The sequence below is a fragment of the Rhipicephalus microplus genome, chromosome 9 (genome assembly GCF_043290135.1).
Source record: "Rhipicephalus microplus isolate Deutch F79 chromosome 9, USDA_Rmic, whole genome shotgun sequence".
NCBI lineage: Eukaryota > Metazoa > Arthropoda > Arachnida > Ixodida > Ixodidae > Rhipicephalus > Rhipicephalus microplus.
In genome coordinates, this window is record NC_134708.1 from 82,541,157 (window position 1) to 82,554,733 (window position 13,577).

At 46.8% G+C, this 13,577-nt stretch overlaps 1 protein-coding gene across 2 annotated transcripts in view; it reads right to left on the bottom strand.

The window, feature by feature from the left end:
• The window catches only part of r (carbamoyl-phosphate synthetase 2, aspartate transcarbamylase, and dihydroorotase rudimentary), a 147,241-nt gene that overhangs the window by 115,437 nt on the left and 18,227 nt on the right, over window positions 1-13,577 (bottom strand). Inside the window, exons 6-8 of one of the 2 annotated variants that reach the window (XM_075873983.1) lie at window positions 12,639-12,780; window positions 8,428-8,608; window positions 8,149-8,334 (exon numbers count right to left, since the gene is read on the bottom strand). In XM_075873983.1, the coding sequence (XP_075730098.1) occupies window positions 8,149-8,334; window positions 8,428-8,608; window positions 12,639-12,780 (509 nt within the window). Of the gene's footprint in view, window positions 1-5,307; window positions 5,496-8,148; window positions 8,335-8,427; window positions 8,609-12,638; window positions 12,781-13,577 lie in introns of those variants that run through there. The other variant, XM_075873984.1, reaches the window with a different exon arrangement.

Consider the following 13,577-nt stretch of genomic DNA (forward strand, 5'->3'; position numbering starts at 1 on the left):
ACTGGCGAAAATTCGTTATATCAAGGGTGTCTCCCGCTTTTACTTTGTTACATACCGTATTTTTGTGCGTATAACCCGCACCAAAAACCCTAAAATTTCAGTGGCAAAGTGGAGGTGCGGGTAATACGCGGGGTTTTTCCTATAGTGCTGCTTCACAGCAATGCGTGTTGTGCTGTGAAGCCCTTCAACAGTGTAGCGAAGGTCACGGAGGCGGTTTCCCTAAATTCGTGTTGCTCCGCAAGTAGCACGGAAGCTTGCGGCTGATTTTGGTTTAGCTTGCTTGCATCATTGAAGCGTTTAGAAAAACATTTGGGGAAAGACAATTCGATTGTTCAGTGTAAAATCTCACTGTCACACCACAAGTATATCTTATGGACGTTCGCGAGAGAGATAGAGATATTACCAGTAAATTTATGTACTACTTTTTGACGCGGTAGCAGGCACGCATTTCGGTTCTGTTGTTTCCAGGGTGCTGTTACAGTGTACTAGAAGGGGTAGTGCTAAGTCGTGGAAGCCTAAGTCGATCTGTTCTGTCACCATGAGTAGCGTACGGAGGCAGTCCTTCACGGCACAGCAAAAGCTTAAGATCATCACCATCGCCGAGGAATTCGGAAATTGCGAAGCGGGAAGACTGCACGATGTGAACGAGTCCTGCGTGCGACTGTGGAGAAAGAAGAAAGAGAGCCTACAAGCCAAGCACCGCGACTGTAGGTCATTTCGCGGCCCCAAGACCGGTGCCTACCCTGAGCTGAAGGCGGAGCTAGTAAAGGTCATCGAAAATGTGAGAAGCAGGGGTCGCGCCGTATCGACCGAGATGGCCCAAGTAGAAGCGCGACGACTTTCGAGAGAGCTAGGCCTACCTCACGAGTTCCGTGCGAGCCGCGGATGACTGCACCGCTTTATAAAGCGGCAAGCGCTCTCAATCAGATGGCGGACTACAATATGTCAACGCTTGCCGGCTTCTTATGAGGAGAAGCTGCCCAAGTACCAGAGATATGTAATTGGCCTGCGAAAGCAGCACAATTACATTTTCTCGCAAGTCGGCAATGCGGATGAAACTCCTGTTTATTTTGAAATGCCGTTGGATACAACAATTGAGAAGACGGGCAGCAGTTCAATGAGCCTGCTGACCGGCGGGAACACGAAACTGCGCGTCACAGTCTTGCTTTGTGCCCTCGCCGACGGCACGCAACTGCGACGGTACGCCATCTTGAAAAGGAAAACTCTACCAAAGATTCATTTGCCTGCCGGTGTGGTGGTGCGCGCACACGAGAACGCGTGGATGAACAGTGACTTGTTCGTGAACTGGATCAAGACGGTATGGGAGAAGAAACCCGGTGCGATGCTCGCAAAGAGGTCCATGCTCGTTCTTGACTCGTTTTGCGGCCACATAACTGAGGAAGTGAAGGACCGCCTTTCACGCAACAGCACCGACTTAGTTGTTGTACCCGGTGGAACGACGTCAATGTTGCAGCCTCTAGATGTGTCGCTTAACAAGCCCTTCAAAACGCATGTCAAGCGCTATTACGCCGAGTGGATGGCCGAAGGCCTCTATGACTTGACGCCGACAGGACGAGTTCGAAGGCCTGATATTGCCCTATTCTGCAAGTGGATTGTTGAGGCATGGAAGGCCATTCCAGCTGAGATGGTGCAAAAAAGTTTCAAGAAATGCTGCACCACAAACAACATGGATGGAACAGAAGATGACCTTGTGCATAACAGTGAGGACTGCGGCTCAAGTGATAGCTCTAGCGAGAGCAGCGACAGTGAGTGAATCGTGACTGGCCTTGCAGACAGCGTATTCTGCTTGCTAAATAAAGCTTTTTCTGTCTACATACCGTATATACTCGTGTAAGGGCCGCACTTTTTTTTCGAAAATTTTGCTAGGTGCGGCCCTTACACGAATCAGGCCGATTTAGTACAGGCAGTACAGGCCAAAGGTCTGTACTGTTTATGCAACAGTAGCAGAGTGCAAGAGTCACAAATGACATGCCAGAAATGTTTTTATTCGGATTCCATTTCGCTGTCCTCGTTCTCGGAGGAGCTCGCCTCGGCGTCCGCGTCTTCCCAGAGACGGTCATCTTCGGTGCCGTTCATGGAGTTCGAAATTCCCGTTACCTTGAAGCTTTTAGCAACTACTTCTACTGACATGGCACGCCACGCATTCAAAATCCATTCACACACCTGTTGGAGCGACGCCCGCTTCAGCCGTCCTGTAGGGGTCTTCTCGTGGACGCCTCCAGCCATCCATTCAGAGTAACATCGGCGAAATTCCACTTTGAATGGTCTGTTGACGCATACGTCGAGCGGCTGCAGCACACTCGTCAGGCCACCGGGAATGACGGCCAAGTCCGTACGAGTTGCGGCAACTCGGTTCTTGACGCGGTCGGTCAAGTGGCCCCTAAAGCTGTCCAAAACAAGGAGGGCTTTCCGTTGTAACAGCCCTCCAGGTCTGTTTGCCCAGACGGTCTTAATCCAGTCAACGACCAGTTCCTCGGACATCCAGCCCTTCTCTTGCGCACGTACGACGATTCCCTGAGGGAACTTCTCTTTTGGGAGAGTCTTCCTTTTAAATACGACGTACGGCGGAAGCCTCCTGCCGTCTGCCGTGATGCACAACATCACAGTGCACCTTTGGCGTTCTGCACCAGTCGTGCGCACAGACACACTTTTCGCACCTTTTAAATCCACTGTGGTGCTTTCCGGTGCATCGAACCACACAGGTGTCTGGTCCGCATTCCCAATTTGGGACAGGTCGTATTCATGCTCCCTCCTGAGAGCATTCACGAAGCGATGAAACTTAATGATGTGGTCTTCGTACAAAAAAAGAAGTTAACTTCTTTGGCGCAAACAATACGGAAAAAGGAAAAAAGAAGGCGAGGAAAGAAACAGATTGACGCCAAACTAACAACTGCTTTATTCTTCACACAGCAACGCATATATATGCCGAAACCACATACATTGCATGCGCACGCACAGCTTCGTATCGTATACGTAAAAATGAAAATTCCTTAAACCTTAATACATCACACCACACACCTGAATGTACACGCGTGTTGTCAAATTACACTTGTAGAACACGATATCTTAACCAAGATGTGTACGCAAAAATTCATATTCGATGGCATGCAAAGAAACGGAAGTATCACTGATACAGTCAGCTCCGCTTTTCTTAATATGATAAGCCTCCAAAGCAAGTCTTGCATCTTCATTCCTGCTCCTGCCCAGAATCATCGTATCATGAAACCGTGGCGAACATCCAATGCAGGACTGCAAGTGAGCAACAAGATGTGCCCCTTTGTCTACCTTGTTAACTATTTTTTGCGCATGTTCCCTAAGACGCTCGTTTATGCAACGTCCCGTTTGCCCGATGTAGATCCTGCCACATACCAGAGGTATGCCATATACCACACAGGTGATGCAAGAAATAAAGCAGACACCGTGTTTTATTTTGCACCCAGTTTTGCTACTACCGCAGGTGCGGGAGCACAACTTCAAGAGTTTGTTGGGCGCAGAGAATACCAAGGAGACCCCATGCCTGTTAGCAACTCTCTTGAGTTGATGTGTGACCTTATGTAAATAAGGTATCACAACAGGCCTGAACGTATCACGTTCACATGTCGCCTTCTTTCTTGTTTTCCTTTTCTGAAGCAGGGCTTCAGCTACGGCTGTAAGGAGCGTCATAGGGTAACCTGCAGCCAAAATACGGCGTACCTGATTTTCAAAACTCTCCTGCATTTTATGAGCGCACGACTTTCTGAGAGCTGAATCTATGCAGGTTGAGACTATTCCTCTTTTAACCACTTTCGAGTGGGCCGACTTAAAATGTAACAGCTCTTTCTGTACACGGGGACTGTAAGCCCAACACACATGCCGGTAACATACCTCTAGACTAAGGTCAAGAGCTTGTAAGACATTTTCCTGGGGCAGCTCATGCGTGAAAGTGAGCCCTTGTCCATGTTGCTTAAAAGCATTTAAAACATCAGTCACCGTATCACTGTAGTCAGAGCCAAAATTTAAAAACACAATAAAATCATCTACATATCTAAAAACTCTTAAAACCTTAAAAACTTTAAACACATTTTGTAGAGACCTATCGACATGGGCTAAAAAAATGTTGACAAGTACAGGAGCAACACAGGATCCGATGCAAATGCCATCACGCTGAATACAATGCTGGTCATTAAAAACTATAAAAGTGACCTTAAGATAGAATTCTAACAAACTCATAAAATTCGCCACGTTCAACCCGACCTCGTTCTGAAACGAGATAGCACCGTTTTCTTCAATGCATTCATGCACAGATAACAATAACCCTTGCTGCGGTACAGAGTAAAATAAATCCTGGACATCAACCGAGAAAACATAGCCCACTTTTTCGTTCCCACTACAAAATTTTACTATATCTTCAGAATTCTTAGTGCGGAACGGGTCGTTGACACTTAACCACCCCAGCTTTTTCTGCAAAAATTGGCTTACGTTGTGTTGCCAACACCCAGACTCACTAATAATGGTTCTAAAAGGCGTTTCAGGCTTGTGCGTTTTTGCTGTGAAAAACACATTTAAACAATTGGCTTTACTTCTCTGAATACTTCTCGCAAGCGGCGCGAGCGCCAACTTGTTACAAAATTCCACAAATCTTGATTTTACGCGAATTTCGCTTTTCTTAACCGCTACAAAATTTTTTGTCACTGCTTGTAACGCTTTTTCATTAAAAGCCCCCCTTTCTACTACAACAAAACCACCTTCCTTGTCTCCCTGCAAAAGACATAGGTTATTATTCCTTAAGTAGGACAACGTATGTCTAACACTGAAATCCATGCGTTTTGCTCCTTGCTTAGACACAGCTTTATCTAGGCACTCCACCCCTTCAAGTAGGCATCGATCGCGCACTACTTGCTGTGCCTTTGAAGCCACATTTCTATTGAAAGCCACCAATTCATGCGCAGGAATACTGGAAGGCATGCAAAACTTGGGCCCTTTGGACAACAAACGAGAAACATATTCAGGCAGGCTAACATTACCTATTACTTTGACGTTAATTTTGGACCTAGGACTGTCCTTCTTTGCTGCAATGCACAAAACCTTTAAAAAGCATTTCCACCTAGCTTCAATGAGCTGGCCCGCAAGCCGAATCAAAGATCGGTACTTTTTAAGAGCCAGCCAGTAGGGGACACTGGAAAGGCACATATTCCAAAGCCAGTCCCGGAAGAAACGAACTTGTCGCCACATCTCTGACCGTAGAAGTTTACACAGTCTTTTGGTGTGAGCCCACGAGGGACATATGGGACCAAACAAAGCACTCACATCTGCCGGAATCAATCCTTTGCGCAGGGAAAAACCATACACTCTTGCTCTGCAGGTTGCATGAATGATGTGGTCGAGCAATGCATTGACGTCCACGGAAGAATATGGTGGAGACACACAAAAATTCATTCGTACTCGCGCGGCAGTTTTTGGCAAATCGTCGTTCGGCGCCGAATAGAAAGCTGGTTACGGTTCATAAACCGCGTAGCCCAGCCCCGACTTGCCTTGAATTGTGCCGGGGGTATTTCCATGTGGCGAGCGATGCTGAGGGCTTTGACGCGTATCATGTCAGTCGATACGGCGTAGCCGTCCCTTCGTGTGTCGACGACGTAGTTGACGAGCTCGCTTTCGAGTTGCGGGTACTTGCACTTTTTCCCGCGAAACGCCTTTCGGCTCCTGTTAGTAGCGGCGAGGGCATCTTTCTGATTCATCCAGTAACGCACGCGCTTCTCATCGACGTCGTACTTTCGTCCAGCTTCCCGCTTCCCGTGCTCCTCGGCATAGTCAATCACTTGCAGCTTAAATGCTGCAGTGAATGATCTCAGATGCCGGCCCATCGTCCGTCACGTGCGCTGGCTTCTGCAGGGTTCACTACAACCAACAAAGTGACACCGACGACACCGATCTGAAGTCGCGCTGCCAACGTATCGACACGATGCTAGGAACGATGCCAACAAAGAGGCCGCACAAGGCAAATATGGCGGCGCGCTGTCAACAGCGTGGTCGGCGCGTCGGCGGAAGTAGAATAAAAGCGGAAAAGCGTGCAGCGCCATCTGGCTGTAAATGAACTAACTACACTTTTCTGGCGGGACATTTTGAACTTTTGTTTTTTTTTTTTTTTCGAAATATCCGCTTTCAAAGTTGGGGTGCGGCCCTTACACGAGGGCGGCCCTTACACGAGTATATACGGTATGTGCTACGTTGCTTGAGCAGTAGCTTTTGTACAGCCTTTCCTGTATATGAAATGTGCGGGCAATACGCGAGGATTTTTTTTTTCTTTCTCGGTGAGCTGAAAGTGGGGGTGCGGATTATATGCAGGGGCGGGTTATACGTGCAAAAGTACGGTAAAGGTCGCAAGGACATGTGTTTCTAGGGAGTAACGGCATGAAATAGAAAAGCTTCGTAATATTGAAGAATTCATTATATAGAGGTTTGTTATAGGCAGTATAACTAAACGATTTTCAGCAGTCCCTTGAGATTCATAGAATGGAATGGAATGAAAAAACTTTATTTCAGTCCTGCAGGATGCGCTCAGCGCGTAGCGGGCGTCTCCCACGTAGGGACCGACAGGGAGTACCTGGCGGCCGCTTTGCGGGCCTGCTGGACGGCCCATTGCTGGTCGGCGAGAAGTGAGCTCCTGAGGGACCTCTCCCACTTGCTTGAGGTAGAGTCGGGAGAAGTTGTTCTACACTCCCAGAGCATGTGTGCGAGTGTCACTGTGTGTCCACATGATGGGCATGTGTCGCTGGGGTATGCATCGGTATAATAAACGTGAAGCGTGGCAAGGTTTGGGTACGTGTGTGTCTGTAATAGGCGTAGGGTTAATGCCTGCGGTCGGCTAAGTTTCGGATGTGGGGGTGGAAAAATGCGGCGTTCCAGGTAAAAGTGCTTTGTAATTTCATTGTACGTAATTGGTGCATCCCGATTGGTATCTAACCCAGCAAGATGAGGTTGCCCTGTGGAAGTGCGGTTGGTAAGTGCACGCGCTGCATCATGGGCAATCTCGTTGAGGGTGGAAGGGCACCCAGCACCTGGCTGAGATGGGCGGGGAACCAGATGACAGCGTGGTGCTTCAGGGCACTCGGGTCCGCATTGCGCAGGATACGTAACGCCTGGTCGGAGAGGACTCCGCGTTCGAAGGCTTTGATGGCCGGCCTGGAGTCGCTGTAGATGAATTCCCGTTTGCTGTCGAGCATAGCTATAACTATAGCTACTTGCTCCACTACTTCGGGGTTTCGGGTAAGGATTGTGGCTGAGTTAAGAGTCTGCTGCGCGGATGATACCGCGACCGCGGTGAAGGCTCGGTTGTTGCGATAGGCAGCAGCGTCCTCGAACGAGATGTTGTCCGCTTCCACGTTTATGCACTTGAGAATGGCGGTCGCCCGCGCAAGGCGCCTGCCTCTGTTGTATTCGGGGTGTACATTTCGTGGAATGGGAGCGATCGTGATAAGGTCGCGGATTTCGCGGGGAATTAGGGTCAACTCTGGGGGGTCCTTGGCCCTCGAGGAGAAGAAGCCGAGCTCGTGCAGAATATGGCGGCCCGCCTTGGTGGTCGTGAGTCGGGACAATTGCACGCGTTCCTGAGCTTTGGCGATCTCTTCTAGCGTGTTATGTACGCCAAGCTCGAGGAGTTTGTATGTTGGAGTGGTGATAGGGAGGCCAAGGGCTCGTTTGACCACTTTGCGAATAAGCGCATTGAGTTGATCGCGCTCAGCATGTAGCCATTTGTGTTGTATCAAGATTTAAATGTACTAGTCCACTGTCAATGCAGCGTTGCAATATGAGCCTTGAGACATTGTGATTAGAAGTCGTCGAGCAAAGGGCGTCCCTCGAGCCAATAAGTGGCTTGTCATCATAAGAGCCTTCATTTAACACTATGTCCCATGTTTCAAGAAGTCCTGTCATTAAGATGTTTACACTAGATGTTTACACAGATGTTTACACCTTTTTTGAAGATTCTTCGTCACTTCATGCCGAATACATCTTTCGATTTCTCCAAATCTCCTCCTTTCTTGTTCTTGTTTGCATTTTAGAAGAAAAACATTCCAGCACAAGAACGTCAAAGAATAGAGAAGAAAAGTTCCGAGGTTAGAAACATGCAGGTAAGTGTTTCACACCAACCTGAAAAAGGGTAATTTCTTGTGCACAACACCTTCGTTAGTGCGGTCGTTAGCATTGGTGAAGAGAGGTGACCAGTCGGTGGGTAGCGTCGACGCGTCCACGGCAAAACCATGATTCTGCGTTGTTATGCAGCAGCGACCAGAATCGCCAAAGAGGCAAGGTTGGTTGTGGCCGCGGTTTCCGTACCTGGAAACGTGAAAAACAGTGATTGAAAAGGAAACAATCTCCCTTCCACATTTTTTTTTTTTTTTTTGAGAACCTAGGGACAACTGTGCATACTTCATTTTGTATGTGGCCGCCCCAATGGCACGGCACAACAGCTGGTGTCCCAGGCAGATGCCGAAGACGGGCTTCAGGTTGGTGGGGTCGTTGCATGCAAGGAACGTCTGTAACATCTTGATCGTTGCAGTGCATTGTGATGGGTCACCTGGACCGTTGCTCACGAATAGGCCATCGCAATCTGTGCAAGACAATGCGGTAAATGCAGACAGGTTACCCTTGGAACGCTCATTCGCTAAATTCCAAGATTAAACAAACACTCCAAATCACCTTTTTTACTCCACTTTTACTCTGTTCTATTGCAAAGGGCAAGTTGTTCGAGCATGTACCAATGTTTTTAAAATGTCTATGAAGCCTGCTTAATTTTGACTGAAAAGTAGAGCTGTGTGAATAGCAAAATTTTGGGAGCGAAGCAGATTTGAATATTGAAGTGTGAGCGCGAATCCTATCTAATATTTTTCTAATTGTTCAAGGCGAAATTGTGGGGAAAAAAGTTAGGCAGGATTCCTAAACATATCCTTGTGAAATACAGCAACATGAAAGTGTTTCTTTTCACTAGATTGATTGCCGATGACCAGGTGTTACAGTCGAATCTCATTTATTCGAGCACTCTTAATTCGAACTTCCGTTTAATTCGAACTCATGATGAGGTCCCGTCAAAGCTATGTGTACTCCAATGGGCAAAAACGCCCAGTAATTCGAATGCCCAAGCACTTGCGACGGCTAATTCGAACATACGGTGCTCCGAAAATGCTCTCAGCACCTCGCCCAATCTCGCAGCAGCACCTGCGACACCTCAATACTGTGTGCGAAGGAAAGGAAAAAGAAGGAAAAGGCTGTGGTGGAATGTTTTCTTTCTCTCAAATACCGATCTGCGACACACCTGTCACGCTTCTCCCTTTTCCGTCCCCACCACATAAAGACCCTTCTCCTTCCAACGCCGAGCACGAAGAGAGAGAGAGAGAGAGACAAAAAAAAAAGAAAGCTGTCATGGGGTTGAATGAATGTGTGGTTGAAGGAAAGAAAAAAGGCAGTATCTTCTGCAGCCCTTCTAGGGGCACGACTATGGGCCTTGAGGGGGGGGGGGGTCTCTCACGTGCTGGTGCCTTGCTTCCCCCTTTCCCATCCCTGCCACATAACCCTTCCCCTTTCAACGACACGCGCGAAGAGAGGGAAAAAAAAAGCTGCCGTGGAGCGTTGGTTTTATCTCAAATTCCAAACTGCCTCTCTACGCGTGGAGACGCTCCTCCTTTCTTGTCACATGCTGGCCATGCTGCCGCTCTGCTACACAGTCCTTGTCGTTGTCTTAGAGAGTGTCGGTGCTGGACATTTCCGCGCGCAACTTCTCTTGCCAGAAGAATGCTGAAGCCGAAGTAGAAATGCTTTGCAAGCTGCATACGAAATTGATTGACTCACTGCAAGGCAAATGTGTGCAGGCGCGCATCATTGATTACTTCAATTAATACGGATGTCCTGTGATTTGTGAATAAATGTAAGTCTTCTGAAACTTCCCCCTCGTGTGTTAGTTCAATGCACATGCGCCACTGCATGGAGAGCCCTCTGTTTATTTAGCTTTCATTAATTCAAACTTCTTTTAACTTCAACAAATTTCCGGGCCCCTTTGAGTTCGAATTATCATGATTTGACTGTATTTCATAGTTGTCTAATCAAGAATGAGGCAATGCAGAGGCCGAACGATATTAGTATGTGATTCGGTGCCAACAAAGTGTTGCCGAGAACTCTCTACACGTGAAAGGCAGAGATGCTATTTCCTCGGCCTCTTATCTTCTTCCAACTTCTGTGCAAGCCCATGTGATATGGTATACAATGTTGTGCTGCCTTAGAGTTAGTAGTTCCGAATCTACCTTGTAGACATCAACGTACAAGAACATTTGAAATTTTTGGATGCTAAATATCTTGGGCATCCGATTTTTCGAACTTCCGGGCGAAATTTCAGATTTCAGGCCTGAAACAGCATTAACTAAGCTCCCACTTCTGCCACATTTATCGTCTCCATGTTGGAACCAGCATTTTCTCTAGCGAATACATTAGCAACTGTAGCAGAGCCTAAAAGGCAGCTTTGCCACAATACGAAAATGTAATGAGGTGAAACATGTTAAAAACCTGAAAGGGTCCCTTTTAGTCTGACGTTGACAGCATGTGTAATTAGAAGTTCAAAGAGCGAAAATTCCAGTGCGAACTGAACGAATAGCGAATGTTATTTGAAAAATATTCAAAATTTCAAATATTCACACACCCCTAGCAAAAAGTATTTTGCTTTCGAATTTTCCAGAATCAGAATCCCAATCTTATAATTGCTAAAAAGAAACGTGGCCTTGGCCTTCGTCAAAAAATTAAAAAGTCTCTGCTGAGCTAAAACTACTCTCGCGAATTGCATAAAAATAGGAATATGATGAGATCCAAAAAAAAAAAAAAAACCACTGGTCTTACCGTATTTACTCGATTCTACCGCGCCTTCGATTGTAACGCCCAGCCGATTTCTTTCCACGACGAAAAAAAAAAAAAAAAAACGTAAGACATCGATTGCAACGTGCACCCATTTTTCTCCGCTAGCCCGCACGATCACACCACTCAAAAAAACAACTCCTTTCGGGAGCGTCTTCCATTTAAATATTAGGTACGGCAAAGCTTGTGCCCATCTTTCGTGTAACAGAGCATTGCCGTCACTGTAGTTTTACCGTGCACCGATGTCAGCACGCGAACTTGCTTCGCCCCCTTCTTCTCGACAGTTGTGGTGCCAGGCATGTCGAAGTAAAGAGGCGTCTGATCGGCATTCCCGATATTCCCAAGCAGGTAGCCGTTGTTGTGCCGCAAGTTTAGGACGAACCTCTAAAAACTGTTAAAGCTTTTCATCGTACTCCTCCGCAATCAACTTTTCGCATATGCCCGGTCGCCTTCGAAGGGAAAAGCTTTTTCTCTTCATAAAGTTAGTTAGCCATCACCTGCTCGCTTCAAACTGGCTCCGCATTAGCCCCTTTTCTATTCTAAGGCTAACTGCATAGCCCGCACTTGGAGCAGTTCTGTCATCACGGGCCGCCGTGCCGCTCGCTGCCCAAGCACATACTCGCCGAGCAGCTCTTTAACTTGCGGAAACCAACCCTGCAGTGGTCCACTGAAGCCTTTGCGTGAAGCTTTGCTGTCGACAATCTTCTGCTTTTGTTTCCGCCGGTCCCGCACGCACGTTTCGGGAACTCCGAACGACCACGATGCGGCCCGATTTACGTCCGTTTCGCCACACGCGATCTTTTCTTTTAAAAGCGGCACCGTGGTGCACTCGAGTTTTTGGAGTCGGCCCTTCCATGCCGTCGATGCCAATGCACGCCAAGATGACGAACTCCTCAGCACACGTACGAAGTGCCGCACATGGGAAACACATAGGCAGAAATGGCCGACGCGCCATGCCGACGCACGTAGGGGGCGGCCATTTCGGAATGCCGATGGCAATAGAACGACCGTATTCATTTTTTTTTTTTCGTACTCGATTCTAACGCGCATGCGATTTATGAACTGGCTTAACCGGAAAAAAGGTGCACGTCAGAAAATCTTTTGTCAGAAATGTCAGAAAATCTTTTGTGACATTATGCACGTTGACAAAATCTTGTCACCTTGCAGTGCAGGTCCTGTTACTTCAAGAAAAAAAGATCCCTGGATATGGCGCACTGTTCAACTATGCTTGAAACTAAAAACATTTTTTTTCCAAGTCAATAATGGTGAGAAATGTTGGAATTTCGCAGAATGTTGTCGTACGGTGTCAAGCTGCAAGTTCTTTGCCTTAACATTGTGCCTGCTTGCTCTGGCTGTCAGTACTTCCTGTCATTGTTGTTTACTGTTGCTGTGAGCAGCGACTATTGCCCACACCTAACCTACTTACAGGTTCCCTTTCACAGTCAAACATTGACATTACAAATCGGGATATAACGAATTATCAGTTATAACAAAGTAAATGACGGATATCTCTGTCATAGATACAGTGCCACAAATTTATGTTTATAACGATTTTTCAGACATAATAAGGTGTTTTTGTGGCAGGTGTGACTGTTGAAACGAGGTTTGAGTGTATAAAGGACCACCCTGCAAACTATACATGGCAACAAAAGCTGCAAACCACTCACAGAGTATAAAAAAGTTCTCGCATAACCCACATTTGTCGCTTCGGGCACGCCGTGTCACGGCTTGAAAGGACAACTCACCCTTGGGGCTGACAGGGTGGTCCCAGGGAACCACTGTGACACATGCCCCCCTGGATATGAGACAGCGTAGCTGGTTGTACTTCATGCCACAGTCAACCACGGTGATATCTGGCGTGCCTCCCTTGTTGTACACTTTGGGCGCCTGCAATGCGGAGGTGGTGAAAAAGAATAGGAGATTTAAGCAAGGGCTGCACTTTTGATCCACTGCTTGCAAGGATAACATCAGATTTAGCATTCCTATACTTTTTAGTGCATGTGCTCTTGCTTGTCCAATAAAATCAACACAGAAAGTGGCTATCTTCAAGAGGATATCCGTTTAGTATAACTAGAAATATGTTACAACCAATTATATAGACACAATGATCTCAAAGACAGGGTCTGCACCGGGACTTTTGATTACTTTGGTTGGTAACATTATTGGTAGTCCGGCAGAGCTTTCGCCGACCGGGCCTTAGGTCTCCCTCACGGGGACGTCTTGTTATATAAATGCTTGAAAAATGAAAGAAAGAGCAGAAAATAGTTTCACAGAAGCAAGACAATCACGAAACGGGATGAGGACATGCATGAAAAGCGAAGAAAAAGGCCAACACAGAATGAAGGATAATTTTCACAGCTACAAATCAAAAAAATGTTACATAATAAATGTTACATAAAGTTAACAAGATAGTCACCATTATTTAGTTGGTATGTAAGGGAGTACAAAGTTTAAGCGTGCAAAAGGAGGAAGCCATTTTTTTTGTAATTAGTACGGCATAAAGGTAACGAAACGTGTTTGTGCTGTGAACCTTGAAAAACAAAACTGCACGAAGGAGTGAGCACTAGAAAAAAAGAGACACAAACAACAGCGTGCTCATGTTGGAACTGACAAAGTTGTAAGAACCTTACTTTTTATTTAGTAAGAGCACACTCAAACCTAGATATAATGATATATAGGCTATA